The sequence below is a fragment of the Diorhabda carinulata genome, chromosome 4, assembly GCF_026250575.1.
Source record: "Diorhabda carinulata isolate Delta chromosome 4, icDioCari1.1, whole genome shotgun sequence".
Classification (NCBI taxonomy): Eukaryota; Metazoa; Arthropoda; class Insecta; order Coleoptera; family Chrysomelidae; genus Diorhabda; species Diorhabda carinulata.
In genome coordinates, this window is record NC_079463.1 from 2,672,289 (window position 1) to 2,695,337 (window position 23,049).

Consider the following 23,049-nt stretch of genomic DNA (forward strand, 5'->3'; position numbering starts at 1 on the left):
ATAAGCAAAATCATACTACCACCACATTAGTACATGTTAAGGAAGGATTGATAAAGAAATTGATCAAAACATTGGACAAGGAAAGAGATTGTTTCAATTGAATTTGAAAAAAAATTATGAAATTCATTGTGGAAAAGTTAAAAGATGGAATATCGTTTGCCAGTCAGAAAGCAATGACTTTTTTAACTTAGCTACTTGTCTGGGTGCTATGCGGCTTACCTCTTCTCGCTTTTAGAAGCTTGAATGTAGGTACCGTAGTCTTTGTCTATGGATAGCGTCGCATTCAAAAAGGAAATGTTCAGTGGTCTCCTTTGGTTCTTTACAGAAGCGAGAAGAGGTGTCTCCGTTGTTTTTCAGGTGGTAGTTCACCAGATAGTGTCCAGTAGGCATACCAGAAACTCTCCTCAACCCATCTCTGATCAACGAAACGGCCTTTTCAAACCCATAGGTGAAACAAGGAAGAAATCATTTCGACCGTTTCAGACCTGGTGTCTTATTCCTTGTTTCTGATTTCTTCTTGTTTTCCCACACCATTGCCGTGTATTCCGGTCTGGCCAGGTACCCACATAACTTTATTGGTTGCTCCCATTGAGTTTAAAGATTTCCATACTAACTTTGTATGTATCTGCCTGGAAACTGGAAGGTTCTGAGCCCATTGGAATAGTGAGCTTGGATCCTGTGCCTGCTCCTACATATCCATTTTCCGTTTTCGAGCCATCAGTGTAAAATATTGATGAGACTAGTTGAAACGCAATCTCTGCATTTGTCTATTGCTGTTAATTTGTTATCATAATTTTTGGTAAAGCATAATTTGGAAGATGTGTTGGCCGTGACCATATCTATGGGAACCTCACATTTCTTTAGAATGCTAAGTTGCCCGGTCAGTTCACCGGGCTTCATCTTCTATTCCTTGTATATTTTATTGCCCATTTTATTGCTTCACTTTCGGTGGAGGTCTTCAAAGGGGGCAAGTCTAAAATGACTTGTAGTGCTGCCATGGGATATGACCGCGCCGTGCCTGCTTGCACCTTATTTAAAGTTATTTCCCCAATTTTGTTCTATGTTCTTGGACAGCATATGGAAGCTGCGTAGGTCACACAAAAGATTTGTACAACCAGTTCATCATTATCAAGCTCCTTGTTCCTCCGACTATTCTGCAACAGTTGTATAAAGCACTTCGTGGTACTATAGCCTACTTCTTGGAGATGTTATCTCCATGTTAGTTTCTGATCGAAGGTCACCACAAGATAATTAGTGTCTGATCTAAGGGCTAGTTTGACCCTGTTAATTATGAGAGTTTTTTGAAAGTATTTGTTTATCCTAGTGTATGGAACTAGGTTGGACTCTGAGGGGTTTATACGCAGACCTTCATTGATATACCATCTTTGAGCGATTGCTAAGACAGTTTTGAGTAAAAAACTAATCACACTATCTACACAATCGAAAAGATAAATTTTCAGAAAATTTCTATTCACTTCGATCTATATTTTTAAAAACCTAATTGGCATTATAAATATTTCTGTTGATTTTTTCGATATTTATGTTGTAAAATGAAATGAAGATTTAGAAGAATTCACAAAATTATTGATAGCTCCATAAATTGTGATTATTAATATATTTAAAATGAATGAATCGAAACCATGGTCGAAAATCATCAAAAGTTACTTATTACTGCGTATAATTCCGCAGCCGTGCGTTTTATATTCCTCTCTAACCATCGACTAACTGTGGCAATACTATAGAGAACACGCAAATTCTCTTTGTGTTGCGACGGCTCTGCTCCCACTCGACCGAAAGCTGTACTTCATTTGAAGTGATCACTTCATCCATATCCCAGTAGAGACCACTACTAGAAACACCCTCCCAACACGGCACCTCTGTCGCTCTATTGGCCACGACGCGCTCCCGCCGTCCCAAGCAATTGGCTTGGCCTCGTGGGGTTGCCTACTAAATCCCGCCTACTACCCTTGTCCTCCAAAGTCATGGGTAATCCCGTGAGGCGTGGCTCCACCCTTGGGAGGGAGCTCCACGGAAATATTCACACGGCTTATCAATACCGGTCCCAGTCGCGAATTGACCTTAGTCGGAGTAAGAACTCTCGCGAGATATCAAAACAACGTTGGTACAAAGAGTGCGGGTGACTTTTTTTTATAATTTTATCGAGTGTGTGGCCGTTAAGGCAGGACTTTGTGAAACGTCTTGAAAAACTGTCAAGACGAGGTCGGACGAGGGACATCCCGTGGAGCGCGGTTATCCGACGGCGTCTCCTTGGCCCGCTCTATCCCTTACGGCTCACGAACTGGACCCTGTAGCAGCCGCTTGGGGTAGAAAACTTTATCCAGGTGGGTCAAACGACACTTTAAATTCATTTCAGGTATCGATAACATTTTTTTCGAATTAAAAATGTTTTTTTATGAATTTTTATCATTTTGCATCGGCAGATATAAAATACATATTTATAGTAAAATTCATAATTCGTGGAGAAATAATCCGAAATTGTCTTATTGTGAGATATTAAAAAATTTTATTAAATACCCATATAATTAAGTGAATTATAAGAAAATGTGAAAAGGGCTGTTTATTTTATCAGTTGTAAATAAAAAAATGGATTAATTAGAATAAGAATTTTCTTGAATTAAGATTTTTATCTAATCAAAAATATCCATTTTGTAATTATTACCAAAAACTAAATATACTCGTAATTTAAGAAAATTACATTAGAAAATTAATCGACCAATAAATTTTGAAGATAAAGTATACAAGTGGATAAAATAACACCATAAATTCATTTAATAAAACAATAATTAATAGATTTTATGAATAAATAGGGAAAATTCAATTTTCTAATAATGTTATGTTATAATTTAGCAAATTACGATGGTTTCATTCATTTCCATTCAAGTTAAAACGCATATCATTAATTTTATTTTTCTTCAAGACGACTTTTTATATAAATTTGATAAATATTAATAATTTCGCTTCATATTTTATCGCAGATTAAATTTCAGATGACGGTTATTTACTACAAAAATATTAAATATGAAATATTTTTCAAACTTTTTAGTTACAAATATGACTCAAAAAATGGTTCATTATTTTATTATTCTCTCATCTATAAAAATAGAGTTTAATAATATTTAAAAAATTAAAATGTGAAGAATTCTCAAAAAACTAATACTTTTTGTATTTTTTTCTTACATTATGGCATATATTTATTTACAAACTATACAAAATAATATATTTGCCAATTTGTGCTTTTTATTTTTGATTTTCTTTTATTAATTTTTATTATTAATTTTAATTAAATCGATCTACTACAAATATATTTTATACAGTATGTTTGTAGAGGGGTCATTTCGAGTAATATCTATATCAGTAGAATTTGGTTTTTAAATTTAAAAAGGTCAACCAAATAATTGAATTAAATTTATTAGTACAAGATTACCATTATTATTTATTAAAAAAATATTACAGAAACTTTAAATTGATGTAACTTTTTGCCAAGTGGGTGATACTGGAAATCGATTATATTTATTTATTTTTTTTTTGTTTTAAACCACATTGAAAAAATAAACTCTATGAAATTTGCTTCTATCTCTTCCTTTATCAATAGTTTAAAGAGAAAAGGGAAACAAAAACAATTTTGAAACGACAAAAAATCATTTTGGATAATTCTTTTAGATCAAACAAAATTTTGATGGAATTCAAAGTAATTGATAATCTCTGTATAAGACACCTCAGTGGAGATTTGTTAATTACACACTTTTCTTTTGAATGCCATCTTTGGATATGTAAAATTATTAATTAAAATCTTCAATTACTTCGATTTTATTGAATACATAAAATTGGACATTTGTATATAACTTGTTTTTGACTTTAAGGTCCATGAATCTTCTGCAGGAGGCACCGGATTTAAATAAATAGAAACTAGTCTAATAATTCCAATACACCCAACCTCCTTGGGTTATTTTCTATGACAGGCCTAATAATGACAAAATTTGCTTTTTGTAGCTTCTAATTATTATGTTTCATAACTAAAATATCGAGAAAAAATTGATTTCTAGGCTTTTGATCTCTAGCTACATATTAATATTAATAAAATTTATAATTTCCTTTAACTTTCCACTTCTTAGACCTTTGTATATATTATACATAAAAAGAGACCAAAAATCAAGACAAATCATCAATAGAAAAAACAAAATTATCTCAAGTTAATGATAGTTTTAAAGATAAAAAAATGTTAATTTCACAGAAAAATATTCTTGCGTCTAATAATATCAAACTTTCATTATTTTGGTTTGAGTATATTTGTTTCCTTCAGGATAAAAAAAGTAGACAGCATTTAACAGGACACACAATCAAATATTCATTATACATTAATGCAGAAACCAAATCAATAAATTCCAATGAGAAAATGAAATTGTTTTCATTATATTTTGACTAAATTCGAATTTCTGGACGCAAAGACATAATTATATACAATAATAGATATTATTGCAGGAACGGGAACGTCAAGAGTAGCCGGTCCTGGTCTGATGTTCGGTCTGCATCATCATCAAGATGCTACCGGGTTACACCATCACCATCAACCCCGTGGACCGAGTCTCAAAGAGGAACCTCTTTCCACGGCTCGGTCGTGGATGCAAGGAACAGTTTCCGATCAAAACGGGTAAGAGTACCTCAGGGTTCAGTTTTAGGTCCAATTCTTTTTTTGGTATCCATTAAATAGAGTCATCGTAGCCCATATTATTGCGACATATCAAAATAAATTTAATTAGCACATGAAACATACTCCAAAAACTACCATACATTGACTTTCGCTCTTCATTGAAGCACAAACAATTTTCGTGGTGTATTGATAATGTTTTTAATTCTCAGTAGTCCAGATATAAAAGATTTACATTCTACCATGAGTAAAGATCTTGTTCTGGTTTGACGTGAGCGGAATCTGTTTATACACTGAGAAAACTTTGGTTTTATCCTATTACAACCTCTAAAACTCAATACGATCCTCAAATTCAATCAAGTGCTCTTCAATGGTCTGTACTTTCATGTAGAGACTTATCTGTATCTAAACTTACTTCTCGTTATTTTAGAATCCGTTTGTTTGGTTCGCAAACAGTTCCACAACTCAACTGAGAGACTCATTCATAGTTACCCACTTCTGATCTGATATAAAATTCCATCACATTAAATTCCAACAAAATTATTCAATCAGCTACCTTTAGAATTAAAAGTGATACATATATTTAATAAATTTCGAGTCATTTTTGCTTGAAAGACTTTACTATTCTATTGCAGAATTCTATAACCTACCAAAGACTGGTCTAATTCAATATTTAGTATTTAGTTAGAATTTAATATGATATTATAATTATTATGAAACCAAATTGTTATTCAATATGAAATTTTGATATTTTCTTATGACAAAAAACCTTAGATCTCCCCCTATCAAGAAGTTTTTTTTCAAAATGTATATTTCATCTTCTAACAGAATGTAGGGATGAACGATTTGTTTATCAGTCGATATTGATTCCATTCATTCCATTTTTTTTCCTATAAAGAAAGTATTTTCATCCCTTTTATGAATTTCATATTTAATTTCCACTTTATCCATTGAATGATCAAATCTCCTAGATTCTTTGCATTCAATGTTCCAAATTTTTAGTATTTCCATTATTATCTTCATAGTTACATCCAATATAGCGCCTTTTTCATCAAAAACATGTGCCCAAGCAGCTCCAATGACTTTATAATTATAATTTTTCCCATTCAGATTATCCACCCTATAAGATGGGCTCCTTTAACCGCATGAGTCCGTGCATGAATCTTAACATTTTCCATTAATCTTCATCATTATCTCAATTTCAACATTATGGTTTAATGTAATGATAAAATTGGCCTCAAATCTTTAAAAACAAATATAATTTGCTAAATATAAATATGTCTTATGTCGCCATTTTCTAACAAGTTTCATCAACGATAATTGATTTATCAATTCTTGGTAATTATCACTACTTCTCGACGCCACTGGTTTCTTATTCCGAAGCTCGAACACCTTATACTAACCACTTGTGGTGTACAGAACGTTTTGTGTGTTTTTTTTACTTCTGGAAATGAATAGAAAAATCTCATGATGACGATATATCCAATTAAAAATATTTTCGCGGATTAACTAGAGGGTTTTGTGTGAATAGGGATATATTTTATTATAAATCATCAGATATATATCATTGGAAACAGCAGTATTTCAATATAATCACCCCCAAAATCACCCTTCGCTGGTCGTTTAGTCTATTCTCGTTATACACATCGCGCACAATTGACCGCTTGAAATAAATGAGCTAAAAACCCATATAAAAAAACACCATCATTAACAGACACGTGGAATACTAAGAAGAGATTGGATTGGACAGCAAATTTTATGTTTGTAATAGCAAATAATTATTTGAGAATGAGTATTATTTTATTTATCTTTTATTTCCATCCTTGTATAAAGTGGATTTATTAAATCGAAATCATCTTTAAGATTTGCAAATTTCATAAGAAATATAACTTTTCCATTCTGATTAAATTCAAAAGTCTTTTGAATGCGAAATATTCAAGAATAATTTAGAAATAACTTTATGTGTTTTCATTAGTTGCCTCACTAAAATCAACCCTTTCTCAAATTATTAGGAAAAGTCTTCCAGCACGGTGATTCTTCTTATTCCTTTCTTCTTAGTCTTGTTATGATATTTTTACTGAACTGGCCTAACTTTCTAATCATTGTGCTTCTTGGTACACTAATTCTTTTTGATCTTCTTGGAGCCGTATTGGTCAAACTATTCCAGATGTTATCTTGGTATAGTCTTTCCTGGTGTAGTTTACCTACTTAAGATCCTGCTAATATTTTTTGAAACTTGCAGTATTTCCATGGTTTATATTCTTTCTTTTTTTCCTCGTGCAAAGGAAAAACTTCAGTTCCATTCTAAAAACGAACCAAATCCCTCTAAAAATTGATCCTACTTCCCAAATAGAAAAAACTCAACAAGTCTCTCCCTTAAGATATCTGCTGAATTTTCTTGGATGTTTTAACAGGATAAGTTTAAAAATGGATCCAATAAAGCTGCCCACAGTCAAGATTAATCTTTCCTAATCTACTTTATGATGTGAGATTTGATGAGAAGAAAACTAAGTTCAGCGTAGATAAAATTGTCTGATTTAAAAACCTTCATACTCGTTTATTTACTAGTCTTGCTTGCATCCAATCAAGTACATCATTGCTTTATAAAGTTTCTGCTTTATTATGTGCTATACAAAGTTAACTGTTATCAATTCAAAGTACAAGTTTTAATCATCGTTTATTGAAATAATTATATTTTATCAGATTGTATTTGAGGTATCCTCAAGAAAATAAGTCTAGAGATGTCATATATAGACTACGAGAGGGCCATGGAGTATCACATCTCTTCAAAATCATTCAGTTCCTGTTTTACAATCACCAGGGAATCATTTGACGAGTGACTGATAATTCCGTCTTGTCTAAACAAGACACCAATCTTAAAGTTTCAAGTTCTTTAGCCAGAACTTCTCCCAACATCGCAATATAGTTCCAGTGATGACTATTTTGACGGTTTATACACCCATTGATATGGAAATGGGTCTCATCAGAGTAAAGGAAAAAAAAAATTTCATTGCCAACTTCGTCACTATAACAAACGAGTTTTCAATCGTAAATCTTCTCGTATTCTCAATATTATCTTCGGTTCGTTGTATCAGTCTCTTCAAAACGCTTCACTCATAATCAAATTAACACTCGGAGCTTCACTAATTCGCCGTAGTCCATATATATATGATCCAAAGTCGCGCTTGCCGAATCTCTAGGAGCTGCATAGCTCCGTTGGGATCTAGGCGTCCCGAGACAGAATGAGCTACTCTCCGATTCAAAACGTCTCGGGGTTCGTTGGTTTGTGTAAGTGTGTTGGTTTCTCCTAAAACGTGTACCAGATATAACGGACAGGATTAATTTAATTGTGTGCTATTAGGAGCTTTTAGGACCCATGGAATTTTCAGAAGAAAGTAACCTGGAATTCTCTGGGTCAGTTTTAAGCGCGAGGGCACATGGCGCGGTAGCCACACCTGTATTTACATAATTAGTCGTATTAGTGAACACTTGGTGACACTTTCGGCATTCAATAATCATTTGATTTCATGAAGATAAAACTCATGCAATTTCTTGATTATGGATGTGATGTAGAGACAATTTTTATTATTCCAAGGAGTGTTGGCTAATTTCCTAATGGCAGTTTCATGTTGTTCTTGTTAAAAATAACTTAATATTAATTCGTTTTCACTATGTTGATTGTGATGAGAAATTAATTAATAAAATTAAAAGCTTGTCATATTTTTTTTATCTCTTGTTTGTATCTAGTAGTTTGATCGTTAATAATCTTCAACGTTGAATTGAATTCTTGATGAGTCAGGTGTTTTAGTTATATTAAAATCATATTTTTTACTGTAGGTTTTCAGTTTTTATTATTAATTATCTCAATATGATCTTATTCTACGTAAAAATGATGATAAAATATTAAAACTGACAGTATTTATCATGAATATAAGTATTAGTGAGTTTAGAGGTAATAAAATTCTGTTTTGTTTGAGGACATACCGTATATATGATACCTAAGGCGTAAAAGGCCATATACACACAACATCTCATATATATATATATAGTACATTATCGATGAGGTAATACGTGACATCGTATCGGTAACTGCTAACAAAACTGGCGCGGTGTATAGGATACGAGCGGCGCGGCGTGGTGGCGATATCTAGTGCTTCGAGCATTTACACAAATATTCGACAAAATAGATTAACATTTTATCGCCAGCATGATCAATTGCTGCGGAAATTATCGAGAGCAGTTTAACGCTATTAAAACGTAGACCTATTTTGTTTTTTGTATATATTTTCATTTAAAATGATTTATTAAATTGTAGGATATATAAAAGAAGTATTTAATAACTTGATATTATTATTAATTGAGTTTACTATGAGTGAATTATGTTCGACCACCTCAATTTTTGTATATTCTTTTTTTTTTCTATTTTATTTATGTAGTAAATTAAATCTTTTCAGATCGCAAGTAGGTCGTGCCCATTTCGAAAAGCAACCGCCTAGCAATCTGAGGAAATCGAATTTTTTTCACTTCGTCATCGCTCTATACGACCGAGCCGGTCAGCCGGTGGAAATCGAGCGAACTGCTTTCATCGGTTTCATCGAAAAGGACCAGGTTCGTATCAATTTTTATTCCATTACCAGCCATTTTCCTTCCTCATCTTTCCACCGATTGTCAATAACAACTATTTCAACGATGAAAATTGTTTTTAAAATCCTATCAACGAAGAATATATAATTAGATTTTGCTTAATAGTACTGAAAGTACGAATTCTCGTTTGAATTACAATCCTGGAGGTATAAATTTTAAATTCATTCCTTTTACATTTTGAATATGCTCCATGCGAATCTTTTATTGCTTGAAAATGTTCTAGAAAACTTCATCTGTTAGCTCTTCCAGGACTCGTGAGGCTCTATTTAACAGATGGATCTCACACAACGCAAAATCCGAATAAATATAGCAATGAAATATTGAATTTAGATTGACACTTTACAGACAATGCGGTAATAGCTAGTCCATTGTCTTGACGAATGATCCATAGTTTGTTTCCACTTATTCAACAAGTTGATTCATAGTTTGATCTTCCGTTGTATGGAAACTGGAGCTTCATTTTAGCCCACGAGTGAAAAACTTTCTTATTATCGTTTCCTACCTTTTTGCGAACAACCTGTAACCATCAGAAGTATCAAGATTTAATAAAATCTACGGTGGTGTCATATTTTTTAAATAGTACACTATATACGAGGTGTGGCTATTAAATAACGAGACTACAGAGAAACTAGGCCTACCGTCTCGACATCTGTCAAGTATTCGTACGATTGCTGAATCTCTAGGAACTGACACAGAATATGTTGTTGTGAATTTCACAAAAAAAATTCAACAATGCTTAAAATTCTCATATTTAAACAACAATCTTGGTATTCTCAAATCAAAAGGAACAAGATTTCAGTCTTTCGAAGCTGTGAAAGAAAACCAGGCGCGCGTCGTGAACGAACTGACAGAAAAAGACTGCCTGCACTGTTTCGTGTCGTTTTTCCGCATTTTTTTCTCCAAAAATGAACGTTTTATGAATTTTCTTCATTACTTTATCATATGTACTAATAATTAGCTAGTAATATGAATATTTAGTTCAATATTTAAATATGTATTATAAATATTTCTCTTAATTTGTCACCCGTGTATACGACGTCCAGAATCACCTAGCGAATCGAACCCACGCCGTAGCCGTGTTTATTAATCTCACTTTCCTCCATTGTGCACTTTAGTGTACGGCATCGCGACGCTACCATAGCAACGCGTAGCAAATTTAAACGCCGTAGCTTGTCGCTTCGGGTCTATTCGAAACTTGCAGCTATCCATGAAAATTACATTCCACTATTTTCATTTTCTGTAAAGTGAAAATTCGACCTTGATAATTGCAATTCTCATACAAATACATTTTTTATCAACACAGGGTGTTTCTATATTCGATCTACTACAGGGAGATCTCAATAAACGATTCATTTTGATATAAGAATACGAACCCGTACGGGAGCTAGTTGGTGTTCAAAATTTTAAATCAAAAATTTGCCATAAATCAAGAATACCTTCAAATTCTTTTTCCAAATTTGGAGACCAATATGCTCCTTAATAAAGTAATATTTTCACATAAACAAACTTTGGAAATATTTAACCAGTGGCGCGCTATCAGGGTTATTTGTCACTTTTTTACGCTACTTTTTCTAATTTTGTTTTAATTATGTTTAGTTAAAAAACTAATGACATTTTATGGAACTAAAATGAACGGTGTTATAGAAATTTGCCTTTAAACAAAATGAATCATTAAAATTTATTTAATTTCTCATTTTTTAGACCTTTTGATGTATTAATGCATCTGAATGCCATTGATTTTAAGTCTCCTCTATTATAAAACTAGTTTTTTTAATAATTTTTGGAAGGTAAAGACTTAAGGAAAAGTCGAAACGTCAAATTCTATCTTCCAAAAATGAATAAAAAAAAACTAATTTTAAAACAGAGAGATCTCTCTGTGATAGAGCGTTGTCGATAGAATATAGAAACACCCTGTATAATAGACATTAAAGTTATATTAAAACGTATTTGTAACTATGAATTTCATTCGGACCGACGATGTATAACTAACATGCAGATTTGTTTTCATAAGAAGGATTTTCAGCTGCAGATATAACAGTAATTTATGTAATAAGTCCGGATCGCACTGTTTTTTCAGACGAGTGGGCAAATTTCCAAGGCGAGGCGCTGGAAATCTGCGATTCAGAAAAAACAGTTGAAAAGAAGCGAAGCACAAAGAGCTGGGAATATTCTAATTCTTACATATATTAATATTTTATCAGTAATATTGAACGATTTCAATTTATTTTATATATTTGAATGCTTGTTGTTGTCAGAGCATTTATGTAGGCGAAGTATCCAAATCGTGTTGATTGTTTTCATGCGGGAAATTTTGTAAGTAGCCTCGGTTGTGGTACAAGCCATAGAACAAAACGTAAAATAAGTAGGCACTCGACTAGTTTAAATTTTATTTGTAAAGAAATATCTTCGCTGTTATATACATAGTTGTTAAACGCAACTCAAGATCTTTCTATTCGTAATAATATTTCGCGTTTATTATGGCTCCGATATACGTGTACTGCTCGACCGTTTAGCCCAGAGTGTTATCGACTTTTGCTAATAAACATTATGTTCTATGTTTGATATTTTCAAGAAGAATCCATATTTTTCGCTCGCTGTGTATATTTTGTAGGTCTTCATTATTATTCGCTTCAATTACTTTGTCGTTGGCATATTTCTTGTATCTCTCTTGATTTTGATGTCATCTGATAGTTCTTCCAGTGTTTTTCCAAACATTTTTTCCTGGAACTAGGTACATACAATGACAACAACGTATTTCACTTTCTGGTCTGGAATTTAAGTACTTTCCGACTAGGTTGGAAAAGCTATACTTTCTCAAAGAAAAACCTTATATTTGTAAATAATAAAAGTTTATTAATTATTAAAATTACTGAATATAAGAAAGATGGTTTTCATTTCAGGAAACGGACGGTCAGAAAACAAACAATGGGATTCAGTATAGACTACAGTTGTTGTTCGCTAACGGTAAGTCACGATTTCCAATACTATTGAAAACATTCGACGAAACATTCTGATGTTTTCTTTTATATTTAACTGCGTTAACTCTGTTTTGTTCTACTACTAAATATATTCACTACAATCGATCGGTTACAATTGGAAATGTTATGAAAGTTTTCCTACTTTCCCAACCATGATAAACTTCGACATAACCTGGGCAGTATCCCAAGTCCGAAGAGGGAAAACCCGCAGAAACCGACTCGTAAGGAAACTTGTATAACCGCAAATTCTTCAAGTTTCCACCGCCTCCTTATCTCTTGAAGGACTCGTCTCTCTGCGGTTCATTCTACAGGTCTACATTTCGAAACAATTCGCGAACGATATATTACAAATCTTCCGAAGGTTTTTAAATATTCGAACTAAATGTTCAAAGTATAAAATTACTAACTATATATAGCAAAATAGTTGTTAGCAAACGTCCAAGATGAATTGACAAAAGAATCACAAAAATAATTGTTCACCCTGTATTTATTACCACTTATCTGTCTCATACTGGAATATTTATGAAGAAATTTTCATGATAACAGCATGCCACATATTGTTAAACTTTTTTTGTATATTCACATCCGCCTTATCACCAGATTCAACACCATGTAACTTCTGGCGCTTGCCGAAAATAAAAAATAAGATTATAGTGAAATTGATAATATTAACAACAAACCGTCTCAAATGGTGCATTCTAGAAATCCCAACAATGCATTGCATCTCGAAGAAAGATGGGAAAAGTATGGATTTTACTTTGTTGGATGACACAGTTTAATGTTTTTATAATAGAATATAAAATAGAAAAATTAATAGTATAGAGGACAGAAACTAGCAGTAAAATTTGTTGAAGTTAGTAAAAGTGAAATAAAATGATGCGTTGGATGGAACAGATATAACAAACAACTAAAAGAAACTTAAAGGGAAGGAAATGTTTAAAAAAAAAAAACAAATAGGGCATAAGTACTACCATAGTTTTGAATATATAATGATAATTTATTGAAGTTCGATCTGTAGACTAGGCATGAATCTCCGTATATGTATTAGAGAGATAACAGGGTTTATGATCACAGAAATATACTTCATCAACTTTACAATTTCATTACTTTCCTGTTAATATTGATTATGAAAAGCACACATTTTCATTCAAATTTGAATGACAATCGAATGGTTGGATTCTAGACTTTTAATTAATGCGAGAGTATAATTACCACGAAGTAGTCCTACCAAGAGCTCTCGTGTATTCTGGTTAATTTCGGGAAAGAGTTATGTTTGTAATGACTTTTTTTTTAAAAGAAATCGTGAAAAAGCATTTTTTGCATATGAGATTGAGATTCTAGTTACTTTTAGTTGATTTTTCATACTAATTTCATCCATAATGACAAAATATACAAAAAGAAAACATTTTTCAGGAATGTCTCCATATAAAAATATTGAAAAATAGTGAGTCTGATAATAATTTAGAGATCAAAAAATACTTTAATACAACTGGATTTGAAAAATAAATGGTATTTACGACATAAGCCGCAATTTTGTGATTAAAAGTATGTTGGGAAAACTAAAAGATCTCATAATTTTAGACTTCAAGAACACCCAGCTCATTTAACACATTAAACACCGGTGCGGTCTATAGGCCCGCAACTGAACTTTCCGAGAAAGGTCTTGTGAACTCCACAACGTGTTTTGTTTCTTTTCCTTTCTTCAACATAATTCAAATAATATTTGATTATTTTTTTTTATTTGTGCTACCTTCTTCTTTGGACCTTGAGACGACATATATCAGACAAATTTGTATCGTGTCTTTATGTCGCATGACTTAACGATAGCAAGTGATAGAAAAAGCAGATTAAATATCTTCCACCTTCAAATATGTTACATTAGAAGACATTTTAGCTATTCTATCTTGTACTGTGTACTGTTTTAGCGGATAATGGTAGATTTTTGATTTTTCTCAATCCTCGTTAACTGATTCAGAACGATTTTTGAATATTTTTTTTATAAAATCAATAATATTCGCGTGTGGTACTAAAGAGCCGCAACTTCACATCCAAAGAGCCGCAACTTCACATCCAAAGAGCCACAACTTCACATCCAAAGAGCCGCGTGTGGCTCGCGAGCCGCAGGTTGCCGATTCATGTTCTATGGAATTAAATGAATTGCTTCGCGTGAGTTATTTACTATTTTGGAACTAAAGCAAAACTTATTTATTCAATAGAAACAAGTTTTTTATTATTGTTAATTTGTTTTGGAAAGAAAGGAAATTTTTATTTCACAAAAATATTCTCAATAAATTCATAGTTCATCTCAATTCTAATATATATATATATATAAAGAGATTGAGTAAAATTATTTCTACTACTAAAATTGAAATAATCAATAGTTTTATTGGGCGCCACTTTACCCTACCGTGGAATAGATCGCGGGAATAAAGAAAAAATCGAGTTGACAGAGTTGAAGGAATGCTTTTCCTTTTACAATAAAATTTGGTCGTGTGCATAAAAATCACATCAAAATCTCCGTATCCCTTTCCAAATTCAGACTTCAAAGACTCAAATATTCCGTTGTAAAAAAAGAAGAATGTTCGCTCGCCGACTAAAAGCCCTTGTTGTTCCACTTGATCTGATTGACTGATCGGATTAATTATCTATCTAATTAAAAACAACGTCTACTAGATCGATTTGTAATTCTTTCAACGTTCTCCCAACCAACCAGTTCCTTATATGCCCAACTCCTTACCGTGCTAAAGTGTAAATAAAGTTTTTCTCCAAAGTTGAAAAAGGCAATCTTAAGGCTTCGCGCACCGGCGATAGATGTAATTGACAATTGGCTTTACTAATTAATTAATTGTAAGTACAAGCGCTCTTGATGCTATGTGAGCAGTTTCTCATTATTACATAAACGGTACGATCACATAAAAGGCCATAATATGGACTGAGTTGTTTGATTTATACGTACAATAAATATTTCAATAGCACGCGTAACTTCTGCGGAATCAAATCGCGACTATCGCCTGCAAATCAGTATAAAAATATTTATTAAACTCGATGTGACCACAAACTGGTTTATAAATTAATATTTAATACGTTAATCTAGCACTTATAATGTCCATTACGATTAATACAAACTTCCGAAATTTACCTCATATGAAAACATTTTTGATTTTTATTATTGTAAAAAAATTACACTGAGAAGAAAATGAAAGATCAAAGAAAAACAAAATTGCAGAATTAAATGATAATTTAAAACAAACTTATAAATAAAGAATTTTCTTTCAACATGCGAAAAGACGTGAAGGATCAGATGTAGTTAGACATAGATACTATCGAAAAAAAAAACAGATTTTTAATCGAAAGCAGGAAAGGAAAATTGGATAAGTGGAGGGAATACCTTAATGCACTGCTGAACTAGTGGAAGCATCAACGTAAATTGGGATAAAGGAGGTAATAAACAATATGAAGAAAAAAAAAATTGTGTGTGTCAGCTCCGACGCACGACTGGATAGTCTAACCAGACGCAATAAGAGTTTATTTAACTTAAAAAAGGTTGGTTGATTGCCAGAATATTTTGAGCTTCCTTCATGGATTTTTTTTTTAATCTGTAAGCTCGCTGTCTCTCGGCTGGAGTTTTTGGACATTTAGATTTTTTCCTAGTCAAAAAATATAAAAAAAATTAGAAAATTTATAAATGCTTAATTATAAAAATTTTAACCGACTTTAAGAAAATTGATAAAAAAAGGTTTTTATAAACATTTTTTTTAAATTATAATTAATTTTTTATTTAAAATATAATATTATCTTAGTTATTAACAAAAATGGTTATAAAAAGATAATTATGTCACTAAATCTTTTACATACAATAATAAATAGTACATGAAAATTATTTAAATAAGCTAAAAAATAACTTTTCGAAAGAAAATTACATAAAAACATTATTATAATGGAAAAATATTGTCGATTTTTCTGATAATATTATCGAATTATTGACTACAGTTGTTAATATTTAATATTTAAAAATTATAAAATAAATCATAATAACTTGGAAGAATTTATAGACATCGACAAAGAAATTAATTTTTGTTTAGGTTAGAAATTTTCTATTTTATGTGGATGCGCTCGATAATTCATATTGGGTTGATTATTTAATTTTATGTGTTGTTTTCAAATATATATTTATATGAACTACATCGATAATTATTAAAATATTCAATAAATACAAATTACATATGCTCATACATATAATACATGAATTATAACGTACCTTGCAACCACGTGTTTATTAGATGTTCCGGCAATATCATCTACACCTCTTTCTGCCATAGTTATTTGAAAATACTGTCAGTTCACTTTAGCGGAACACAATGATAATAAAACTTCACAATGACAGCAATATAAGTATGTTGACACTGACATATTAGAAAGTTGCGCATCATAGGATGCGCACCAAAAAGGTCATTCATCGATAGATTTTACTCCTCACATTTTTCTCATACCGGGCCCCTTATATATGCAAATCGATTCTTAAGGAGTAAACTCCAATAAAAGATCACCGGAATTAATAGAATACCAATAGAAATAAGAAAATGTAGAGGAGAAGTTCTACAGAACCGGATATTCAACATATTAAAAATTAATGGAGCAAAGCAATTATTTTTATGTTAAAAACGGGGACTGAATTTTAAGGTATTATTTATCGATTGATTCAATATTAAGAAACTACTTGTGCCACGGCATAGCAAAATTTGGAATCCCGAAAAATGAATACAATTGGTGATAATTATGTTCAACAAAACGAAAAACATGGTAGCCATAGCCACGGTATGTTCAAGTGATTTTAGGGGTAGTGGATTACGATCCCTAGAAATGATTTATAACAGCAAAGGGCATGTCTTGGCATATACAAAAGTCTTAATGTTCATAACCAGTACAAAAATTTTTTTACTGGTTGAAAAGTCAGCAAAAAAATTTGGTTTATGTGTCAACAGACGTATATGGGAACGGATAATGACTTTTCAAGTGACAACCAGCAAAACTAAAAGTTCCATTCGATAGAGTACAAGACTTTGAATGCCTGGGGGTGACAGTAACAAGTAAAGATGACGAAATTGAAGAATAAAACAGTTGGAGAGGAAACCTATTTAGATCAAAAGACAACTTGAGGTTAGCGAAGTTAAGAATTTACAAGATATTGTAGTAAAAACTACAATAGTGGAATGAGGCAAAGATCCGGTATATAGTTAGTATATAATAAGTGAAAAGTGAGCGTTCATAAGTGAAGAAATGGCAAAAAGAAAAAGCATCCACGTAGAAAATGGGAAGATGCAATTGTGAACACAAGCAATTGGAGAACAGCAGTGGAACTGCAAGGCCTGGTGTGCTGTTTTATAAATATACGATAATTATTGTTCTAACAAAATTTTGTGTAGTTCAAAACCTAAAATGTAACAGATTTTGAAAATTTTTTGTCATACACAAATTATATTGAACTGATTTTGGTGAATTTTCGAAATAGCAACATATCTAAAAATAATCCAATCAAATTTCAACTATATTTTCCATAGTTCATAGTATCCGAAAGTCATTTTGAATTATTCGTCATCCCCGCAATTTTTTTTAATAAATAACCGTAAATAATCCATTCTTGATTTTGAGGCAATTCATTTAAATTTGTCCACCATACTAAAATAAAGCTATTATATGATGAAAATTTCATATATAAAGATAAAATGAATAATACGGGAATTAAAAATAAAAAACGAAATTAAAATTAAAACATTATTTTGGCGCATTCTATACGCTTCTGACTTTTCTCCCATTAGTCCCGGGACAAACTGTATAATACGAAATTTACTGAAAAGTTAAATTAAAATTTTTTTTTTAAATTTTCCTGTGATTTCATGAGTTATTTATAAGTAATCATCACGACAGCCAAATTCGCATGAACAAGAGTTAAACAAAATATATTTCATCCAGTATACATACATAAATATATTATTAATGATAGTAATACGTAATTTTTGCGGATAAACCATCACCCTGTTTCGTTCCTGTATCATTTTGACGTTCACTTTACCTCGTAAAACATTAAAATGATAATAGCAAAGTTTACGGCAAGTCAAACTAACCTGATATACGAAAGAAACATGGTTGTTTCCCCTCGTATAAGAAACATTCGATAAGAAACTGAAAATTCGGTCATTGACTGATGAAAGGGGAGGACTAAACTTCCAAAAGGGAACGGAAATGACATTTTACAATCCAATAATAAAACGAAACTTTTAGTTAAACTTAATTTCCGTGAAATGAAAAAAAAATCACTGAATTGAATCACGTTTTTATGAACTATCAAAGAGAGAATTTAACCTCAAAAAATTAATGTCGAAATAACCAATTCAAAACAATAAGAAACTTTACATAGTTGTACGAAACTTGAAAAAACCCATCAACACACACAAATATAAAACATATTATACTCAAAAATCCTATATACGGGTGGTAAGTGTGATTATTTGGTTACAGAAATGTAGGTCTCAAATACATAGTAAAATACAGTATTATTGGTATAATAACGAAAAAATAAATGATTGATTGAAGCTTTTGATAATGCAAAATTCCGTTTGTACATAATATATTTATATATATATTGGATATAATCCGTGATACGCCACTGGCGTCGATTGCGTTGAAACAAAGACAAGACGTCCATACCCCGAGGGTCCGCCATCTTTTAACTCCTCTGAGAGCGTTTGCGGAGTTATTTTATTACAAATAAGGACGGGGTGAGTGCTCCACGGGGATGATGTCGAGTGAGGTGTGTGTGTGTGTGTATGTTGGTAAATGAGATATAAGGTCGTTTACTACACGTTACTTCCATTTTCTTAGGTGAATCTCTTAAGCTGTATATGAACCATGTGAAACACTATTTATTATGTAGAAAATACAGCAATCGATTTGGAGAAAGTGAAGCTGGCTTAAAATAGATATAATATTGAATATAAAGTATGAAGTGAGGTGAAAAACGATTATGCTGTAGTTCAATTTGAAGGATAGTGAACGTGTGCAAGTAGTTTTGACATAATGTGAGTTAAAATTTGAAAATTACTTGTTTGGTTTGACGTATAACGCATAGTATCGATTAATCGATTCAAATCTACATAATATCGATCAAATATTATCGATTAACTGATTCAAATGAATTTCTTTGATGGCGTTTGTTACAGAAATTGAAAGAAAACTTTTTTTAATTTGTTTCAGGTGTACGACAAGAACAGGACATATTTGTTAGGCTCATAGACTCTGTCACCAAACAGGTAAAATATCAACAATTATTATTTATCTCATAATTGTAGATTTTTTCATTGTATTTATGTTCTATTCAAAATTAGTAAAGCAAATACGAGTCTTGAACTATTGTAAAAACATTATAAATTAAACGACGAGACATAACTAATAGAATTAAGGTTAGGAAAAGGTCTGACAAATGAGGGCAAATGGAATTAACACCCAATGTGTTGTCCTACCACTTGGAAAAGAGCAACTACATTGTCGAAATTAAGCAGTAAAAGCGAGAATGAGCGAGTATGGCGTAAAGGTTGAAGAAACGAGTGAAATTTGTAACGGGAGTGACTACTGCACCGTAAGTTTAGTACTTATCAATTCGGTTCGCACTGAAAAGTTAATTTACGACGTTTGCGTTTTAATAATCAGCAATAAATTTATTTAATTCATATATATACTATGTATAATCAAAAATGCAATGAATTATTTTATTAAAAACTAAAATACAAAGGTGAAATAAAATTTGGAACCATGGAAATGGTGCCTGTCTTCCTTTTTTATATTTTTCTCTCTTGTTCTATATCCATAATTTTTTTTGTTGCTGTAAAATCTGAAATTCTCTGTATGTGACTCAGTCAAATAGATTCCTTATTTCATTATTCATTTTTATCGGCCATAACTCTCCCTTCTTTTCACCTAGTATCCTTCTGGATAATTTTTCTTTCCTCTAACTTCTCTATACCTGCGTTGCTAAGAATCCACTTTGGCCTCCGTAGGTACGTGTACACAGTGAAACTAATAACAGATTTTGCAATGTCACAATATTATTTCACAGTATTTAATACGGCCGGTTGTTCAGTAGACACTCTTATACGTGTAGTATTTACATGAGTTTAGTAATTCAAGTTGAGTATATTTACATTCTTGTAGACAACGTTGCATTTTCCAACGTTGGTAAATAATAAAAGAAGTTGTTGTCTTTTATGGACCGTGTTTTGAGCTGACGATGTCAGTTTATTATAACAATGCAAGTTAAGCACGTAAATACTTTAGGTGTAAAGTATTATTTAGGAAACTGGAATTTTAGATTCAAAATTATTGTTGAGATAAGCCTAAAAGTATTAACTTATCAGTAATCTGTTCTTGATTTCTTCAACAAAAGACCCTCGTTGATTTCCATTTGAGGAAATATGAGAAAAATATATACAAAAACACTTGGAAAAACTTGCTTCATTGGCAAATCAACGGACATTTGTAAAAAAAGCTATAAACAAAAATTGTCTTCAATAGAATAAAAAAAAAACTCCACAAGTTTTAGGTGAATTTGGTAATTCCTTGAATCGTTTCACAAAAAACATCAGCTTCAAAATCCTCGAGAAAATTTACGAAAATTTGAATGGAACTTTTGAAATTGATGTAGATATAGAATTTTCAGGTTCACTTCAAAGTTACATCGACAGATGTTGAAAGGAGTTTTTCAAATTATAATTATCAAATAAAAGGCAAATAATCCGCATAGATTACTTGGAAAAACACTTTGTCATAAATTGTAATGGAAGATTTTCCAAAATAATATCCATTTGTGAATAAATTGTATTCCTTCAAATAAGAATTATATAAAATGTACTTTTTTTCGATTCACACTTATGTTGAGCATTTTTAAGTGCATATATACACTATCGGCCAAAGTTTTTGCTTATCCCATCCCTCCATCAGCTTTATCGATAGAAAATGTTCAGGGTAGCCTCGGAAAAACCACAATGATTCACGGGCCCATAGTGAGCAACTCAGATCAATGAAAATAGGAATCTTTAAGTGAAAAAATATGACGTTTTCGAAATATGGTAGTAAAGAAACCCATTTAAAGACGTTAAACTAAAATTAAGAGGTTGCAGTGGGCTGTTTGTGCGCACATGAAAGAAAAAACTGATGTGGTGATGGTTTGGGGATGTTTTAAAGGAAGACAAACATTCCTCGGAACTGTGCAAAAGGTATTTGAAAGTGTTGGTAAGAAAGAATGTACTGAACGTAATGATTCGGCCGTCACAGTCGCCTGACCTCAATCCGATTGATTTGAGGGAGAAAGCAACGTCCTACTTTCACTTAACTTCTTTGGATTACTAAGGAAAGTAACCAAATTGATGATACAACGTGTGTGACCGGTAAATCAGTTAAGGAAATCAAATATCTGTTGAGGGGATCAAATTGAAACAATTTTTTCAACCTAAACTAATGAAATATTTAATGCGAAGAAACTCGTAGAATGGTATTGATAGATAAAGATGAATTCTCCAAAAGAAAAAGTTGTCTCATGTTTATACAACTTTTAATTGATGCTGTTTGTTCCTCCTATTATACTAATAGGATTTTTCTGAATTAAACGATACAAGTCGCTTTATATTATTAGTCATATTCTATTATTAAACTAGTAGAACAACAAACGGCAATCATTATTTTTCCTGACATTCTAGTAACGTATCCACCATTAATCTAAAACGTTGATGTGAATTCGACACCACTACAATCAACTGTTAAAATTTTACTACAAATAACTCGATTAGCGAATGAAACTGAGGACTAGGTTATCCTATTAGTATAAATACAGAATATATGTTGATTTTATCGGTTACCTATTTTACTTTATATGGGTGATTCCGTTCTAACTGTGATTTTTTGTATTCAAAATTTCAAGATTTTAAAATTTAACTTTTCTAACTTTTTTATGCATATTATTCATCTATTTTACTGTAAAAATAAAACTCTAAGAGGAATTTACTACAACTTCAAAGTATCACGAGCAAGACACAAATGTCGGATTTTGAGTTCCACGGTACTGACTCATTTATCCACGGTACTGACATGGTAACTTAAGATATTAAACAACAAGTGCATCAATTTTCCTCAGTTTGATCATAAACATTAGAATTTATAAGGTAATTAGTTTAAATCATTTGTTACGACAAAAAAAATTAATAATTTATCGGTAAATTCTAGGAATGGACATGACACGGTACTGACATTCAAGTGATGTAGTATAAGTTTTCTTTAAGTGGCAAGTTATATTGTATAAAAATAATGTTTAAATATCTTAAGAATTATTCAATTAACACAAAATTTTTATTAATTGATTATTAATTAATGACTAGTACAAAAAAACAATACAGGACATTGAATATCACAGTTAGAACGGAATCACCCATATGCTGCAATACAACATTAAAGCAAAAAACTGATTCAATTTGTACTTCTATTAACAATATAAAATAAAACTAGTTGACTAGTTTCTGTCTTAAAAATGTTACGAGTACTTTGGATATAATTTTTACTTGAATCAATACAAGCATCTATTAAAAACAAACTAATAGACTCCTATTTATCATTATTTTACATTGCAACAATCAAAAAATTCATTCTAAAGTGAGATGTATGTGAAATCAATGATTTGCATTCCATCCATCCACCGTATTCACCATATCTGGTCACCAA

General features: G+C 31.6%; 1 protein-coding gene across 4 annotated transcripts in view; it reads left to right on the forward strand.

The window, feature by feature from the left end:
* The first annotated feature begins 2,064 nt into the window (after positions 1-2,064).
* LOC130893308 (transcription factor collier) overlaps positions 2,065-23,049 on the forward strand; it is a 93,039-nt gene continuing 72,054 nt past the window's right edge. For 3 of the 4 annotated variants that reach the window (XM_057799296.1, XM_057799298.1, XM_057799297.1), the window contains exons 1-5: positions 2,065-2,342; positions 4,501-4,669; positions 9,121-9,274; positions 12,211-12,274; positions 19,540-19,595. In XM_057799296.1, coding sequence (XP_057655279.1) covers positions 4,536-4,669; positions 9,121-9,274; positions 12,211-12,274; positions 19,540-19,595 — 408 coding nt within the window. In that variant the 5' untranslated portion in view covers positions 2,065-2,342; positions 4,501-4,535. The remainder of the gene's footprint in view (positions 2,343-4,500; positions 4,670-9,120; positions 9,275-12,210; positions 12,275-19,539; positions 19,596-23,049) is intronic. The other variant, XM_057799295.1, reaches the window with a different exon arrangement.